Source organism: Poecilia reticulata, chromosome 14, assembly GCF_904066995.2.
Source record: "Poecilia reticulata chromosome 14, P_reticulata-male-v2, whole genome shotgun sequence".
NCBI classification, from domain to species: Eukaryota; Metazoa; Chordata; class Actinopteri; order Cyprinodontiformes; family Poeciliidae; genus Poecilia; species Poecilia reticulata.
The window spans coordinates 19,738,036-19,756,781 of record NC_088843.1 but is presented as its reverse complement, the minus strand read 5'-3'; the positions used below and the strand labels follow the sequence as shown (position 1 = coordinate 19,756,781).

The 18,746-nt window shown below is 41.1% G+C and overlaps 2 protein-coding genes across 4 annotated transcripts; one reads left to right on the top strand and one right to left on the bottom strand.

Annotated features, from left to right (window-relative positions):
- Window positions 1-3,196: 3,196 nt before the first annotated feature.
- cfap58 (cilia and flagella associated protein 58) lies at window positions 3,197-11,531 on the bottom strand. 2 transcript variants are annotated; one of them, XM_008428402.3, is made up of 18 exons: window positions 11,144-11,519; window positions 10,071-10,340; window positions 9,730-9,878; window positions 9,486-9,636; window positions 9,192-9,386; window positions 8,628-8,765; window positions 7,995-8,154; window positions 7,456-7,538; window positions 7,099-7,290; window positions 6,839-7,000; window positions 6,578-6,724; window positions 5,983-6,123; window positions 5,657-5,880; window positions 5,249-5,357; window positions 4,995-5,099; window positions 4,473-4,592; window positions 4,233-4,357; window positions 3,197-4,133 (listed from the first exon to the last, which is right to left on the bottom strand). In XM_008428402.3, exons 1-18 carry the CDS (start codon window positions 11,147-11,149, stop codon window positions 4,022-4,024), a joined length of 2,589 nt encoding a protein of 862 aa, XP_008426624.1. In that variant the 5' UTR covers window positions 11,150-11,519; the 3' UTR covers window positions 3,197-4,021. The 2 variants fall into 2 exon arrangements, with proteins under 2 accessions (XP_008426624.1, XP_008426625.1); XM_008428403.3 differs by lacking the exons at window positions 3,197-4,133; window positions 4,233-4,357; window positions 4,473-4,592 and having other exon boundaries at window positions 5,011-5,099; window positions 5,236-5,357; window positions 11,144-11,531.
- A 1,357-nt stretch (window positions 11,532-12,888) lies between these two features.
- LOC103476220 (uncharacterized) lies at window positions 12,889-16,995 on the top strand. 2 transcript variants are annotated; one of them, XM_008428399.2, is made up of 8 exons: window positions 12,889-13,031; window positions 13,985-14,540; window positions 14,670-14,973; window positions 15,182-15,287; window positions 15,362-15,600; window positions 15,679-15,837; window positions 15,932-16,061; window positions 16,762-16,995. In XM_008428399.2, exons 1-8 carry the CDS (start codon window positions 12,987-12,989, stop codon window positions 16,822-16,824), a joined length of 1,602 nt encoding a protein of 533 aa, XP_008426621.1. In that variant the 5' UTR covers window positions 12,889-12,986; the 3' UTR covers window positions 16,825-16,995. The 2 variants fall into 2 exon arrangements, with proteins under 2 accessions (XP_008426621.1, XP_008426622.1); XM_008428400.2 differs by lacking the exon at window positions 15,932-16,061.
- Window positions 16,996-18,746: the final 1,751 nt, after the last annotated feature.

The window sequence follows — 18,746 nt, the reverse complement described above, 5'->3', positions numbered from 1 at the left end:
CTCCCAGCACAACTGAACTGACTTTGTGTGCTGATTAAAATCCTTTAGATTGTACTTCTGGCTTAACGCTCATATATTTAACTGGATCAGTGTTTTTGTGTTTCCACTCTGTCAGCCTGGCAGCAGATGGCCTCCCACACTAACTCAAGCGCAGTCAGCTGACCGCTGCTGACGCTTTCCACAATGACAGACACCTGATGCAACCGGTCGAGTTTCCTTTGAAAGTGTCTTACTAATTTGGATAATAAACTGAGCTTGACTGAATTGCTCAATAGCTAGGATGAAATGCGTTGGGACTGAGTTGACAATACAAAGATGTTGGATATTTAGGGGGTTTTGATGTTTCATTTGCTCTATTTGCTGAGGAGGGACAGTGCACTAATGAACATTTTGAACAACACAATATTCATAATATTAATATAAAGTCAGCATTAGCATAAACCAGCGTGGTAAGACTGATATTTAAGTTTCAAATTCACTCTAGACATTTTATTTTATTTTTTCCTAGTGTAGATTCTCAACTCTACCGTAAAAGAAGATTTTGCTTTGATTTGCTCTCAAATGCAAATATTTTTACACTGGTTTTTTTTGTTTTTTAGAAATTAGTACACAAATTTATTTTGTGTTCATATTATCATGTTATTATGTTTCGAAAGTATTTTTGTTGACACCTACAAACTTGATCTAAATTTCTTGATGAAAGGAAAACCCACAAAAACGCTTAAAAGTCAGGAGTTTGATTATATCGTTCTTAAATACCGTATTTCCGGAGTACAGAGCATACCTCACTACAAGCCGCACCCACAAAGTTAAAAAAAAAAAAAAAAACTGGAAACATACTCCGCACCGGGGCTTATTAGGCGCTGGTATCTCAGCCGCTTCAGTTTTCCACAAGGACTAAGCAGAGAGCTGCGTCTCCAAAGCCGAACCATGGTTTCGTTCACGCCGAGTTTACGTGCAGCGGCTCTACGTGCTGCCAGATCAATAGTTATCAACTTAAAAGCGGCATCATATGAGTTTGAAGAAATTTCTCCGCGGTGCCTGTTGCATGGGCTTGTTCTCAAAGAAAATCAGCACTTTCTTCTTTGACTTCCAATGATTCACTTCCTGCTAAAGAGCCCCCCGGTGGTTGAAGAAAAATCCACAGAAAAGCCACACCGGGCTGTAAGCCGCATGGTTCAAAGCGTGTGGGGGGCGGGGGGAAGTAGGGGTTTATAGTCTGAAAAATACGGTTATTGGTATTGACTGGAATACAGGTCCTGTTTTTACTTGATATCCAAAATGTGCAGCATCACACACCTCAATCCAAGGTTGCAGCACATACTGATACTATAAAATAAAAACACTTACCTTATTCAAGGTTCTTTATGTTGCGAATAAAATCCCTAAGCTCCTCTCTTACAATGTTTCATGCGGGGAAAAAACAGAAAAATATGATTAATGATGTCTGCTTCGTGCAGAGAGTTTGGCTCACTCAGAATCAGATAACAGTCAGTGACTGAGTTTATGGGATGTCTAATCCTTCCTATTATGTCTAAAGCTGCAATGATTTCCTGGACTTTAAAACATTTTGAAACAGAGAGGTAATTTTAGAAACTGGCAAATTGGAATAACAAAAAAAAAAGAAGGTGCTTTCCACTGATTCACTGAACATGTGACGTCAATGCACAGAAGGTTCTGCGCCCACCTGGTACACTTTTCCTTTAAAAATGAACCATCCAAAAGAGAGAAAAACATTATTAGCTTCTTTAACCTGTTGATTCAAGTGAAACAAAAGGAGAAAATGGGGGGGGGGGGAAACAGGCAAGGCCTCCTATTTATACAACAACACAAGTTGCGTCCATGGTTGTGGCACAAATGCGGTACTAATCACCTTTGGGATGTGATGGAGAGGGAGCTTAATATCATGTAAAACCAATAATTGTGATGTGATTAGAGGTTTCAGGGCGCACAGAAATCATAGTTCAGGATCTGCTTCATTTTTAAAGTCACGGGCCTCATCAAAAGGGAGATTATAATTTACTGGGTAACAGGAACAACTTAGCTACATTTCACCCTTCACAGCCTTGAAAATGTTATGGCAAATTTAAAGGTGCCAAAACTTTAAATTTGGAACCAAATTTGGAACCAAGTGGACCTTGGAACCAGAGGAAAGAGAAGTGACAAGTGCTTCAGATGTAAGTGCTTCATTTTATAAGTTTATAAAATTTGTATGAGCACCGCATTGCAGGCATTAGTGATATAAAATATGAATGACAGATCAGTGCATCAAAACAATGCACTGTCTATAAATTAGGTTTACATTTCTTAAACTAGTAATTTTTTTGGCATGGATTAACAAAGGTCTATATGACAATTTGGGTTTCTGGTGGTTTGCTCCAGCAGTTACGCTATAAAAATGAAATGTATCACAGATGTTTATAGAAAAGTGCACCAAGGCGTTGCCTAATTTTTGTTTTATCTCGACGAGTTATACTTTCATACTTTCATAAATTGTCATACCCCGCTGTTTTCAAAAATTATGTGCAGGTGTTCAGAAACCTTCCAGCACACCGGAACAAAGCTTTACTTTGCTGCCATCTAGTGGCATAAACTAATAAATACTTATATAAAGTAAAAAATGAATAACGTGATAACAAAGCTCAGTGAGATTACATATCTACACTTACAAAAATCACTTCAGCACTCTGAATGAATATATATATATATATATATATATATATATATATATATATATATATATATATATATATAGGGCTGCACAGTGGCGCAGTTGGTAGAGCTGTTGCCTTGCAGCAAGAAGGTTCTGGGTTCGATTCCTGGCCTGGGGTCTTTCTGCATGGAGTTTGCATGTTCTCCCTGTGCATGCGTGGGTTTTCTCCGGGTACTCTGGTTTCCTCCCACAGTCCAAAAACATGACTGTTAGGTTAATTGGCCTCTCCAAATTGCCCCTAGGTGTGAGTGTGTGTGTGCATGGTTGTGTGTCCTGTGTGTCTCTGTGTTGCCCTGCGACAGACTGGCGACCTGTCCAGGGTGTACCCCGCCTCTCGCCCGAAACGTTGGCTGGAGATAGGCACCAGCAACCCTCCCGACCCCACTGAGGGAAAAAGGGTGCAAGAAAATGGATGGATGGATGGATATATATATATATATATATATATATATATATATGCAGTCACAAGACAAAAGTCAAGAACACAGACTGTGTATATTTTATTCACATCTGGATTTGTCCAATCTAGATACAGTACATGGTACATATGTTGTTGTAATATTGAATTCCCAAACTTTCAGATAAAAGTTAAAAATAATTAAAAATGATCTCAAAACCTCATCTTGTAGGTATTTAAATAGCTGCTGATGCAAGTCAGATTCATCAAATACAACATTAAATAAAAATGAGATTTCTTCCACTGAACAGCCTCTTCCCACTCATTTTCTGTTATCAAATGGATTCTTTGGATTTCAGAGTTTTGCGCTTAAGTTTTTCAAACACACTTTCTGGGTTTCCATTGAACATAAAATTGTGCAAATTGGAATTATGAAAATGAATCCACTTAAAGGGAACATGGAAGTAAAAAAAAAAAAACAAACTCAACTTTTTTGTTTTTGAAAAGTTTTTGAGCTAGGATGAGGTGCTTTTTTTCAGCCGTATCAAAATAAAGGTAATTCACAGGACTGCAGTGGAAATACCTTTTGTTTTTTTTAGCATCACACAAGTCTCAATACTACAGACAAAAAAGTCAGAAAGTAGGAAAGTGGTAAGACGATGGTTTGTTTTTGTTTTTTTTGGTGACTCCAACAGATCTCTCATAGCGTCGCAGTTCATAAAAAGTTCTGTTATTTGACCGTCAAATACAATTCCCCCCAAAACGCCACATACGTAGCCGCTCCCAAGTATAAGAGGTTTTGCCGCTTTAACGCACTAAACACCGCAATTGCAAAGTTGTATTTTTTCGACATTAGCAGAATATAAACAAAGATTTTTGCACGTTTGTAACAAAAATGCAGACGGCGGGCGTCAGAGTTTGACCGGGTTGTAAACCCTGAAGGCCGCTCTGGCGAAGCGAGGCGCGCTGCTCAGCTGGGGCAGAGCTTCCTGTTCCTGCACCGTGGTCCTGCTTCTCTGCTCACTAATGAGACACATAGAGGGCCATCAGAGAGCAAACAGCACAGAACACAGCCGCTGCGGATCAGTGGCTACTTTCATCACCATTTGAGACGGATCTTACCTACGACGCCTTTTCTGACTCAGATACTTCTTCTTCATATTGGCCAGCTCGTCGCTCAGTCTTTGATTCTCCCGTTTGTATTCGTTCATCTTTGAGTCGACCGACCTCAGCTCTGCTGTCAGAGCCTGCGGACGTTACCCCCAAATATAGAGACGGTTCGTAATGGAAACTCACCAGACATGAACAAATCAGCAGGAACGACCTAAATCAAAGCGACTAAAGGAGAGGGACGGAAAAAACCTGCAGTTTTTTGGTCCGTTCCCCGATGGTCCAGCGGTACTGCTGAAGCTGCATGGCTGCCTCGGGACCGGGCCGCCGGGCCAGAACCTGCTTCAGTTCCACATACAGCTTCTCCTTTTCCTACATGAGCGAGTTAGAAAAGACAGAGAAAAGTGAGAATGAAACCGAGGCGAAGAGGGGATTTTATGAGAAGGACCAACACAACCAGAGGAAAACCAATACAGGCTTTAGAAATAATTTTTTAGAAATTTATTATAGAAATGTATTATATATAAGATCATTTGTATTTTTTTTTTTTTTTTTTCAAAATCGGTGTGTTCCCATTAGGCAAATTTAATTTCGGAATTTCAATTTGCACAATTTTATGGTTAATGGAACTGGAGCTGGTGTTACAAAGAAAAGAACGTTTCTGTGTTCCCATGTACACAGAGAAGAAATAAATACTTTTTACATTTTGTGATAGACAGTGTTCTCGTCCTGATCTGCTCCATGAAGAGCAGCAGCTGCGGGCGGAGCGTCTACCTGCAGCAGCAGTCCCCGTTCCTCCAGCTCCTGGGTTTTAACAATCAGTCGCTTCTGCAGTGCCTGAATCTTCTGGATGAGCTGATACTTTCCCGGGTCGCTGCCCTGCAAGTTAGGAAACAATCCGCAAACGGTCAAGGTTCTCATCATTTCTTCTTTTACCGTCTGTGTTAAAAGCGTGACAGAAGAACGTCCAATGAAGATGGGGACAAACGGAGCCAACAGCTGCAGACATTCTGACCTTAAAGCCTCACCTCCAGTTGCCTCCATCGGTGAATATTTATGGGCTTGAGCTGGTCCTCCAGAACGCTGTTCCTGGTTCTCTCTCTGAGCAGCTCCGTCTGCAGGTGGAGCTGCTCCGTCCTGAAGGACAGGGTGGATGATTAACACCAACCGTCAACAGGAAAGCTTTCCAGCTACATGACTTTAAAGTTAACAACCGAACCGGAATGTTCTGAACAAGAAGCTTTCCTGTGACTGTGGATCGTCTCATTTAGATGAGGTTCTTCTTACCTAGCTGTCTGTGTCTCAGCACCCTCCCAGCTGCTTCTGACTGAGCCTTCCTCTCCAGCTCTACATCCTGCTCTCTGCGGGTCGCCTCCTCTGCTCTCTGGCTCTTCTCTGTCACTACCCTGACGAGGCGACCTGGGGTTATGTTTTACCTCAGCTCCTCTGTGTTGGGTAAGGTCCTGTCCTGGATGTCGTTGCTGCGGCGCAGCCTCTTGATCTCCAGATTCAGCAGCTGGATGTCCTCCAGCCTCTGCTTGTAGTGGAAGTCCCCCTTGCTGAGGATGGACTGCTGGATCCGGATCTTCTCAAGCAGGAGAGCGCGTTCATCGCTCCGCTGCAGCAGATGCTTGCCGAGGCTGTCCCGCTCCCGGATCACCTTCCGTCACAGCAGCACATGCTCAGACAGTAGGTGTGTGTGTGGGAGGGGAGAGGGGGGGGTTTCATGGTCTGACTACTCGGTGCTGACATTCTGCTTTACCTGCTGCAGCTGCTTCTGCTGTTGGACTCGGTCTTCCTCCATGCTGGTGATTGTCATCTGCAGTTTTTGCTGTTCTGTCCTCTGGCTGTCAATAAGCTGCTTTGTTTCCTCCAGCTGCAGCTTTATTGCTTGTAGATCCCCCTGATAGAAGACATACGCAAGATAATTGGGATGCACGATATTTAAGCAGAACTAACATCGGTATAGCAGTTATCAGTTTGATCAATAAAACTGGGACAAAATCGACAAAAGATATTTGTTTCAATCTTAATGCCGTGTGTTTCTGGAGTTAGAGGAAGTTGGTCATGTGGTATTTGTTTTGTCATGTGTGTGACAGAAGCTGCGTTTCCATTCGCCATATAATTACGCAATTTGACATTTCAAAAATAAATTCACCTAATGCAAAAACGGCAATTTCGAAAAAACTCATTTTTCGATAAAATAGCTTTGGCGTTAGGTCAAGGACGTGTCAAAATTAGCTTATTTTGAAAAAGAAGGTCCTAAACTTTGTTACAAAATAAGAAATATGTAAAAACGTTTAAATCCCTGTTATTGGTCCTTCCACGCCCCCTGGTGGAGACGGAGGGAACAGCACCTTGTAGGCTTCGTTCTCCTTTTCCAGCCTCTTCTGCTCCTGCTGATCTCTGACCAGTTCCTGCTCCTTCTCAGAGATGTCGTCTTTAAGCCGGGCAACTTGGTTGCTCATAGTCTTTATTTTCCTCTTCATTTCAGAAATCTCCTCCTTAAGGAAATTAAAGGAACACAGTGGGTGTTGTTAACACAGATCTGATCTTACAGAGCCCCCTGGACTAAAGTTAGCCACCTCCTGTGACATCATCATCATCATCTCTCTCACCTGTGACTCGATGAGGTTTTTGCTGTACAGATTCCTCTCCGCTATGATCGACTCCAGCAGGTTCTCCTGCTGTTTGAGTTTACACTCCGACTCTGTAGCTTTCTTTCTCCAATCAAATATCTCCATCTCTTTGTCTTCGACAACAGTGAGCTTCTGCTGCACCTGCAGAAGGCAAAAAAAAAAAACACCTCTTAGTCAAGGTGAAAAGCATGCAGCGGTAAGAGAAGCTACGCCACGATTGGCCCAGCTGCGTGACCCGCCTTCTGCATAAGGCTGCCGCTCTCGTTGACGTAGCGGTCCCGCTCCTTCTCCAGCTGCTGGATGATCTTCCGCTGCTTCTGCGCCTCCTGCCGGAACCCGGAGATCTCGTGCTCCAAGGTTCTCTGGTCCTGCTCCAGGAGCTTCATGAGGTCCTGCTGCTTCTCAGCCGACTGCACGGCTTTGGTCATGTTCTGTCCACAGGGGAGGGGAAACGAGTTCATGCCACACAGAGAAGGGAGCACATGGTGAAGGGGTGTGTCAAATCTGCAGAGTTGGTACCAAACTAAGCAGAATGTTGATTCCTCTAGGAAACGTCTATTAATATGATTAATATGATGCTAAAATGAAGAGGTAACCTTGTGCAGATTGTCCCTCTCTCGAATCAGCTCCTCCTTGGCTTTTTTATCAACTTCCACTTGCTTCCGGGAAGATTCAAGATCTGCATACGGAAAATTAGGAGACGCAAAAAGCCCAACATTGTTACAGCCCACCTGTATATAAAACAACTGACATTAGCAGCTTATACTTCTGGAATGACAGACATTAAATAATTTATCTTAGCTGTCCCAAAGTGAGATGAAATAGAAATTGTTATCTATCGGCATCCTTGCTGATGCCTTTCCTTCTTAGCGAAATGACGAAACTCTGGCTGCAGTTAGTTTTTCCACCTACAGCTTTATCTTTGTTTGGTATGTCAGTGTCAGAATTTCCTAGTTTTGTACAGTAGAGGTCAGACTTTTGAACAATGTGGTAAATGTGTTTGAGCCGAATGTTGAACTAGACGCTAAAAATATGCAGCTTTCTGCATATATTTCATTCCTGCTCAGCCGATGGATCGGATAAACGACGAGTGCATTTCTGGTGTCATCGGTTCGTACGTCAGAAACGCTCAAACCTTTTTCCAGGCCGGCGATCTGAGCTTTCAGCGTCTCCCTCTGTCGGTCAAGTTCAGCTTTCTGGTCCTCCATATGGTGGAACTTCTTCTGGATGGCTTCTCTCATCTTGGTTTGTTTGGCGACCTCCTGACGCATGTGACTCAGCTCTTCCTCTCTTATCTAATTGACGAACAAAGAATGACAGGAGAAGGGGAGAGAGAAAGGATTTTGTGAAAGAAAGCTGTAAATTGCACAACACGACTCTGGCTTCTCTTTCTTTCTCAGGGCTGGATTTAGGAGAATGAGGGACCCTCGTGCAAATTACAGAACATTAATAGATAAGTCAACACATTTGCAGATTCAAATTGACGGATGGTTGATGTCAAACGTGTGGCAGATGGATCAATGTTGGTCTCAAAAAGGTGATCGTTTTCAAATATTTGTGCGTAATTTCAATGAATAAAAATCCAATATTTTTAATAAAACACCACGATATGCACAATAGACAAAAAAAAAAAAACAATACATTTGCCACTGCCAAAACTTGTCACCATGGGCTACTGCCCCTGTATACCCTTTCTGAAAGCCCAGGTTGCTGCATGCCTGTATTTAAGAAAGGAACAAAGAAATGATGAGAAACACAAAGTGAATACCTTCAGTTCGTTTGCCTTCAGATGATTCTCCACAGAGAGCTGTTCCCTGGCAGCCAAGAGACGATCACATTCCTGCTGCAGTTTGCTGCTCTTCACCTGAATCTGCTCCAGTTCTTTGGTCGAGCGTTCATGCAATACCTGTGACAGGAAGGGACAGACTGGTGTGTAATGTTCTCTAATCACTGATAATCAACCCAAGGCGTATGTCCATCATTTACAATCTGTTAATTTCATATGCAATTGATATTTTACAGTTCCTCATGTAAAATATCAACAGCTGATATCACTTTTTTGTTTTTCTGTCCCTTTGGATTATATTTTGAATCACCTTGTATGGAAACGGAGCTGTTGAAATAAAAGTTTCCATCCAAACTCAATGATTCAATGCAATCTGCTGGGTTTCCACAGACAGAAAACTTCCTTAACCAAGTTGAATAATACATAGATCACTTGGCCTGTAAGTGTGATTGGATTTAAACTATGTTTTATTTTGTGCCTTGAGATGACATTGTATAAATAAACTGATCTGAATAGTAGACAGTTCCATCCCACTGCCTTGCTTACCTTTAGATCTCTGAGCTGCTGCTCCAGTCTCTGCTGCTCCTCTCTGGCCTTCTGTCCCTGCGTGGTCAGAGCTCTGATTTCGGCCATCTTGGCCTCCATGTCGGTGTGCAGCTGCTGGATCTCCTTGTCGAGCTTCTCCTTCAGTCTCGTCTCTCTGGAGAGCTCGTTCTGTTGCACCTGGAGCTCCTGCTGAAGCTAGAAGCAGAAACGCGAAGCTGATCTCAGACTCCTACACACCCGTGTTCATCCACGTTCATATTCACTTCCTTCGCTGAAAGCATACCCAACGTTCACCTTCAAGATCTTCTCTACGGCTGTCTCTTTTTGAGCCTCTATGTCTTGCTGAGTTACAGTCGCCTTGTTTAGTTTCTCTCTTAGGTCCGCCGCCGCGTTCGTCAGCTGGTCTCTCTCCTTAGTCAACTCTTCAATCATTTTAATTAAATCCCTTAAAAAAAACACCACAGATGGAGTTATAAACTTAATTTAGAGTATTCACAGTGCGCAGCAAACAAGAAAGCGGGACCCTTTCCTGACTCACATTCGTTCTTCGTCCTGCTGTTGTCCGGTTTTTTGCTCAGTTGCCTTTGTGAGCTTGAAAACGTCTTCTTTTAAATCCTTGATTGTTTCCTGGTCCTTTCTCTCTTTATCATGAGCTGCATCAATCAACTTCCAAGCCTTATCCAACTCCTGAAACATTCAAAGATCCATTTTTCACCGACAGAATCTGTTGAGTCCCTGAATATAAAGAAGTCAAACTTCCCCTAAAGGTAATGTAAATCAGTTTGAATATCTGCTCTTTTATTATCTCTAAGTGACACAGACGTAGAAACTGGCTGAACAGTTATGGAGAGAATATTTCATAAGTCGATCAAGCCGTACCCTCTTCAGCGACGTTATTGTCGTCTCATCTTCCTGGGACAGTTTCAGGGCAGTTGCCACTTTGGTTGATGTCGACGCGATCTCTGCGTTCAGCTCCCTGCACTTTGACATCAGCCTCTTTTCATTCTCCCGCGACTTCTTCAGAGCCTGGACGAGTTTCTCGTACTCAACCCTGATCCTGTCAAGGCTGCTGTCAGTGGCCAGCTCACTGAGGACAACCTGAAACTCCTCCAACGACTCAAAACGGTCGTCTCCTTCAAATTCTGTCTCCTGGAAATAAAGCAGAGCAGTATAAATACAGTAAAATGTGATTTATGTCACATCAGGACACAACAAAAATGGTCTGCTCTTAAGGGATTTTTTTTTACATAAAAAAAAGGTTGATTTGTAAACAGAATAAAAAGGGAGAGATGCCCAAGGAAGTGAATAATTATTATGTGCTATAACTCACTCAGCAAGTGTAGCATTGTAACATGGAAATTACTGAAACAAAGCCTAAATCACACACCCATACGCAGTACATCTATAAGCAGTAGGAACTCCAAAGTGATAACTATTAAATTGTATTGATAATAAGCCAATGACATATTGAAACATTGATTATCCAGAGTTGAGTAACTGATCATTTTAACTATGTCCTAACATGTAAAAACATGGGATAAAAAAACGGTATAAATATACATTTTTAACCATGACTGTAAATCTCTTATTAGTTCTAAACATAAAAATAGATGTGCAGTAATCATTCATAAACTTTAACAGCACTGAATATTCTATTTAGCTCACACTACATAAGTCATTACAAAGAACATTACAACAAAGCAAATGTGAAGATAATGTCCAAATATGCAAAAATAATAATGTATTCAGTCCACCTTTGAGGAAACTGACTTTTTAGCTAAGTAAATGTTGATACATGCGTGTGAAACCTAACACTAAATGACTTCCTCTTGTATATTTTTAACATTCAGCGACACAAGTTGGTCGCAAACAGCTGTAGTTATCAAAAAATGAAAGCATATCCTGAAGTTCAGTTACTGCTCCAGAACTATTTCTACACAAGCCAAACTCACCTCCATCAGACGAGACGAGAAAGGCTAAAATAATTCCGTATAATAGCAAACAATTCCTCTTTCTGCTACAGGCGAATGTTGATACTGGTTGCTTAGCAGCATCAGTTCTCGCGGGATTCAAAAGGAGAGGGGAAAAAAAGAATGTCGGGGCTGGTTTCCTAGCAATCGCTGATCTCGCGGTAAAAAACAGTCATCAAGACACCTTGAAATGAACACTTATGTTTCATCTTCCGATCAATACAAAATATGGATTTATCAGAAGATCAGAAAGACTTTTTATGAATGTTTTGTTTCCCTAATAAAAGAGTGAATGTTTAGCCAAGACCCAACAGAATTAGCTGGATTAGTGCAGTGTTTTTCAACCTTTTTTGAGCCAAGGTACATTGTTTTAATTGAAAAAATCACGAGGCACACCAACCAAAAATGGAAACAAAGATACTCTGTAGCCGCCTATATCACATCTATAGTAATTCTTATCAAAGTCTCTTGAATAGGAATCAAATAAACACAAAAATGTATTTTTATCACATTTCTTATTTCAAATTGCACTTAACATATTCACTTCAAAAATACACCTGAACAGTACCACAACACTGTGGAGTTAAATTTAAAGAAGTTGTAGAAAAAGTCAGTGTTTTACAAACTAATCCACAAGCATTCTTTTAGCCGGAATACAGAAAATAATTCTTATTCTGAAAGAAGCAATAATATTTGGGAAACATTTCACTTCATATTCACTGTTAGAATATGAAGAGTTGCATGTACAAAATGTCAATATCTGTATATTTTACCCACCTGGTGTGAAACCTGTGCATGTTTGGATGAAAACCGAGCTGATTTCGTGGCAGAAATTGAAGAAAGACAAAGCTCTTCCTCAACATCTCTCAGTCTGTTTTTAGTTTTTATAGTAACCAGGCTTGAGAAGCTCACTTCACACAGATATGCTGTGGGAAATGGACTCATGTTCTTTCCAACTACTGCTGAGCTTCTCTGTCTTTTCCATCACTGTCATCACAGTCTTGCTAGATACGATGCTCTCACCGCTACCTGTAACATTCATGCATCACTAATTCTCTTGTTTTAATGTAAAATGCTCTGTACCTACTGCCATCTAGTGGTAAGAAAATTACATGATTACGCCGCTAGTCGCTACTACAGCAGAGACACTCGAAGATGGCATTATTTGCAGATAATTCATTTTCAAAAAATCTTTTAAAACCAATTAACGTATTTTTCGGACTATAGAGTGCACCATACTAGCACCTTCAATTTAAAAAAAAAAAACAACCAAAAAAAAAACTAGAAGCTGCTCTCGGTTTTCCATTAGGACCCAGGAGAGGGCTGCGTCCTAATAAATCTGCTGGACGCAGCACGCCGTCTCTAAAGCCGAACCATGGTTTCGTTCACACCGAACTTAAGTGCAGCAACTCTGTTTCCCTCCTTGTAGTGCCAGATCGACAGCCCTCAACTTAAAAGCTGCATGATATGAGTTTGAAAACATTTCTCCGTCGTGACTGCTGCTAGCATGTGGTTGTTCTAAATGAAAATTAGCGCGCTCTTCTTTGATTTACAATTTTGACTTTTAATGATTCACTTCCTGCTAGAGAGCCCCCTGGTGGTTGAAGAAACCACCGGACTACAATGGCTAAAAAAACATGATATTTAAAAGTAAACAAAAGTTTTTTGTGACATCATGTGTTGCCATGGAAAAAAACAAAAAAAGAAAAACAGCACTAACCCCCCCCGCCCCCCCTCCCCCAAACATTTCATTCTATTTACCCGGCATTGATTCCTGGAGGTTTTGTTGTTGAAAGTGATTTCAGTCTGTTTGCTCGGCTGCCCCATGCCTGGTCCAGAATCAGAAAGCAGCTTCTCTGGAGACACTGAGGTACGTGGCTAACTTTCTATCGCCCTCTCTGCTTGACAAATGTGAAATAACAAATGCAAAACGATAAACTAGAAACGTACATTTTCAAAGTTAAAATGTTTTTTATATATTTCTGGGTTTAGTTTAAATACGAGCAACAGCAAAAGAAATGAGGTAATAAGTGAACAGTTTTATTAGCATGAACTAAAGTAAAAATGTACAACTGGATAGGAAAGTGAAATATGTTGGAGGAGAAACTGTTATATTTTTAAAAGTCGAAAAATATAATATAGTAAAATACAAATCACTTGAGCCCCTGGGTTATTAAGATGCTGGTCGACTTCTACTTTTTTATACTGCAAAGATTTGTTAGAAGTAAGAATTTAGGGCTCAAGTTTAAATTATTTGTGAATATTTCCTATGAAAATTGTACATCCAGACTCATGTAAGATACATGTAAATGCACTCTTGTGTTTCCTTTTCTCTGGATATTTGGTCCTCTTCCTTGTACAATTATTCATTAAAGCTGATCAATAATCTGGCCCGGATCCATCTTAGAATTCACATTTTAAATTACATTTTTCAATTTTCAGTAGCATTGAAGTCAGGACTTTGAGAAGACCATTTCAAACAGCTACTGTTCAATCCATTCTAAAACCCGTCTCCACAAGTCATCTAACTGCTGATTTAAGAAATAGTTTTGGGTTGTCCATGTTGTCAGAAGCAAGCTGCAGTCTAGTGTTGATTATTTTAATGAAAAGTATTTATGTACACTGATGGTAAAACTGGCTTTCCTGTAAACTGTGTTCCTAGAGTTTCCAAACTTTGCCACAAAAAATATAGCCATCATATGAAAGTTACAGCAAAAATTCACACAGGAAACTGATTCAATCTCCCATAAAATATATATTGTATTAATGTTCCTGAGAAGTGGATGTAAACTTGCTACTAAAACTTTGGTGTGAATTTTACAGTCAAAGGCACCAGAGGACCAAAGCAACAGGGATGGTTCTCATCAGTCCTGGTTTGTCGAGATTGGAAAGGCTAAAAAGGCCAAAAGGGCGGCTCTGATCCAGAGCGTCGAGAGACTGTGTGCCTCACAAACAGCCCGCAGCAAAGCTGTCCTGGACAGACTGCAGGACACCTTCCCCACACCTCAGCTTCCAGCAAGCCTCTCACCGCTCCCCAAATCGTCACTGAGAGGAAAGAAGGTCAAACACACTTCGAACGTGAAGGACAAAAATGGCCAGACACAGGACACCAAGCAGATATGTTATGAGGAGGATTGCATGTTTCAGAAGAAGCAGCTTCCAGGTGGTCAGGCGGCGCAGGGTGATCCATTCCCCAACATTTCGAGTGAATGCGGGGACATGGTGGAAACCCTGAGCCCTGTAGACACACACACACCCAGAGAGATGAGGTTTTCCACCAATCTGGGGAGCTGGCCCAGCTCAATCCTCGCCCCAGCTCCTCACCCGGGACCTAAACCTAGGAGACAGTCTCGCCTCCCAGTGATAATAGGCAAAGCAGGTAAGATCAGGTTATAGACTGAAGATAACTTCTTTCATGTAAGAAATATCTGACATGAGATCAGCTGACGGAGGTTACATTACATCAAGGAAGGTAGCTACTCTGTTTTTGTTTCTTTTTTCTGAAAAGACAAAGAAGCATCTGGATGCAAACTTCAGTCAGCTACAGCTGAAAAGGAGCCGTTACCACAAAGAATGCAGCGCCACTTCGACCGCACTGGCTGGCCTCAGCCGCTGACCTCTTCGAAGAAGATGGTTATCGTCGCAGCGCAACCTGCGGAGCTCGTACCAACTGACAGAACGGGACCTCTCCTTGAGAAAACTCTCAGTTCTCCAAAGTCTGACATCATGACAGGAAAGACCAGATTCCCACCCCTGACCGATACGTCAGAGAGCGCGCCCCCCTGGCTCAGACAGCTCAGCTCCCACAACTGGTATGACAGCAGCAACACTACCAAACCTCCACAGGGAGATTATTCTACACCGTTTATACTGTAAAGCAGTGTTTTTGAAAGTGGGGGCCACCAAGTGTCTTTGGGTTTCCCAAAAGGTAGTTCTGTTCGAGAGACCTTGGCATGGACAAGTATCGGAAACAGAGTTCTGTTGTTGGAGCAACAGCCTAATAATCTTTGTTCAACGCAGGGAAAAGAAAATGGACGGAATGAAATCTGTCGCAGATCTGGCACAGCACCACCCAGAGCAGCTGAAGACCAAACTGCATGAAGTCTGCCGAGTCTTGACAGAGGAGGTGTAGACATGTTTTCTCAGCGCTGGTCTGGGTTTCAGTTTTCTAACGTCAGATTGTTTCCTTTTCCTTTGCAGGTTAAAAACCAGCGTCCTTCTTTAGCCGGCGCTGTCATTGACACTATAGCGGAGCTCTACACTCAGCTGGGAAAGTCAATGGACCCCGAGGCAGAAAGGACCAGCGACGCTCTGCTGCTGAAGCTGGCACAGACCAACAACGAGTTTGTTCACCAGAGAGCTAATCTGGCTCTGGACGCACTGGTGAAGGGCTGCAGTCCTGCTAAGGTTCTGAATGTTCTGCTCAGCACAGGCCTGAGGTAGGAGGAGTTGGGATATCTGAGGAAGTTCATACCAGCATCTCACGGAGACATCTTTCTGGCTTTGTCCTCCTTCAGTCATCACTGTGCTGCAGTGAGAGAAAGCGCGGCGCAGCACGTCCACCAGCTGAAAAACATCACCGGAGAGGATTACATTCTGAAAGCAGGAAGGAGGTTTTCAGGAGGTTTCCTTATTGCGGTCAGCAAGATGTGTGCGGATTCTAATCCTGAAGTCAGGTTTGTTCTCGACTGGAAGAAACGCTGACTGTGCAATACGTATCAGTATCTTGGCCATTTTAGGAGACTACCTGGGAACTGTATTGCTGTACAGGAATCATGGGCAGGAAATGCTGTGGGAATTTGCTCAGCACAAAGAGTTTATGGTCCAGTGGCAGAAGGCTGTCCCCGCTAAGGCCAGGGCTCAACTGGTCAAACTTTTGAAGAGGATGAGACGGCAAAAGGTGTTTCCAGCTAACAATCAAACTCCTTTTACACTTTAAACTATAGTGCGGCGCCAAAGCTTTCGGTTCAAATTTTTTGTTTTTACCCATATTTGCTGGAAATGTCGTCTCAAAATGTTTCAGAAGACAAATGCTTCCAGTTTATGTACAGTTAGTCTAATCCTGTCTTATGGCCTGATCTTTACATGTAAAACAGTGAAGTCAAGTTCAGTTTTCTATCTAATCTGCAAACCTTCCACATTTTGTCGAAGGTTTGCATCAAGGTTTGTGGAAACAAACCTTGATGCCTTTATCTCACAGACCAACACAAAGTATTTTAAAGCCTCATCTTCACTACTGCAAATACTCTCAAATGTCTTTTCTACCCTAAAACGTTTTTCTCCGGTTGGCTTTTGGATATTCTCTGCCACTTGTTGCCTTTACAAGTAATTTAATTAATAATTAAGCCTGCGTGTAAATTAACGGCAGTTTAAATCCAGCCATTCTAAGAAAGCTTTTAAAGAGAGTTGGTCAAAAAAAAGTCTCAGGCAAACCAGGTTAGTGTAGAAGAAGTGGAGTAGTTTATAAATCCCTATTTACTTTCACTAGACATATGAAAAGGCATGACAAAGTTTTATTGTGTTGTTATAAGTCATGTTTTAGTACTGAGATACTCGATTCTGTACTTTCATTTGCAACTAAGCATCGTGTTATTGTGCAGGCTGAATGGACAAGAACCGAGGTAGAGATTTGTCCAGCAGATGGCCCTGTTGAGCAAGGCTGATCCTGCAAAAAGAAGACCGCTCCCTTGGAAAAAATAAATGTCTGTCGTTTAATTGTACAAGACTGTTCCAGGGACAGACAAGGGTCCAATTAAAAATAATTCAGAGAAGACGGTGACAGTGGAAGATGGTTTTCTGTAACCAACTAATCATTAAACCAACTGAACAAATGATCAAAGAAAAAGTTTCAAGTTTTTTTTGTGTTACACTCAAATTTAGCTTGGAAGAATGTCTTGTTTGAAGAGGCATAATAAACCATTATATATTGTCACAATTTTACAGTACTAATATACTATTAACAAAAAAAAAATATGCAAATAGGTGCTGGATGGCAGGTGAAGTGATGGTAATCATAATCATTCTGATTCTGTATTGAGTCAGTTTTCCCCTTTTGTTTCACAACCTATTTTATTCATCCCAAAACTATTCAGGAACTTTTTCATTTGTTCCATTGTCAGAAATTATTATGGAGAATCGTAATAATAACATTAATCTTAAAAATACTCTGGAGCCATTTTGGGTTTGTGATTTATAAATGAAAACGGTTGGAATCAGATGTATTGATCCTCAAGGGGAAATTGCTTATTTGTTGACAATTAAGTAATCAGAAATTTCTATTCATTTAAAAAGTCAGATATTGTACTTTTGTTTGTTAAAGTATAAACAGTGCCTTGTTTAAAATAAAGTCAACATTGAATAGTCTTTTCAAAACTCATAATCTCATTTTATATGAATGGTCCAAACTCTTTTACATGATATTACCGCCCCGTAGTGGTCAGCCTGTTCGTTTACTCCCATAAAGCCAACTTGCCATCAAGAGTTTGATGTGCTCAGTTGGTTTAATTAACCTTACAGACCGTGAATGTTAGCAGGTGAACTTGTTACAGCAGGTATGCGATTCTCAGCTGTGAAAGAAAATTCTACTGAAATCAGTCAGAAAATCTGTAAGCTGAATTGACCGCATAAAACGTTCAGCGATCTGAGTTAATGAAATAAATCCAACACTCTTGTTAGAAAATTTAAACATTTTATTAAATAAAAACCGATGTAATATACACCATTCTGAATATACAACTAGAACAAGCATACCAAGACATTTCAAATACAAAAAACTGTTGAATTCAGTTGCTTTCACTTTTTAGGGAAGGGTGGGAAGGGTGAGCAGGAATTACAGTAGCCATACATTCCTATTAGTGTTTGTGCAAACCAATATAAAAAGCGTCATGAGGATGGACTTTGTAAAGGTGAAAAACAAACAAAAAATGTACAAGGAACACATGTAGGACTTCAGATTTCCATAAAGAGATATTTTGAGGTACAGAGTTGTCTATGCCTATAATGAAAAAAATAATGTTAGTTATGTTTTAAATACAAGTCAACTCATCTCAGGAAGACAGAACAATTAGAAGATATGAGTTTAGTTTGTTCTCCTTCCTCTTGTATTGCATTTTATAATCATAAAAAAACCCAAAAAACAATCATTTTCTGATAAATTGAATCTGTGTTTTTTTTTTTTTTTTGTAACAAGGCAGTAACGACAAAGATTTGAATCACAGAATGATGTTTTTCTCCGTTTTCACTACTTGCGGTTCATCTATCCGTGGGTTTTCGGAGAAGTTTGGTTTCGCGAGAACTTTCCGACGCGATCTGGAACGAGCCGTGTGACGACACCCGCAGGGAAACTCACTTCCTTTGACGTGCTCGAAAGCCTCTAACGGGGATTTTTAATGGTTAAAATATCAAAAGTCGAATGTGAACGTTATTACGCTCAGCACCAAAGACAATGTGTAGATACTATTTGCACCCATCCATGTGGCTGATGTAGAAGAAGCACTGACCAAAAAGAAAAACAAAACAAAAAAGAAAGTCAATTCAAATCAACGATCTATCAAAGTTAGTTGCTTTAAAATGTGCCCCTCCAAGA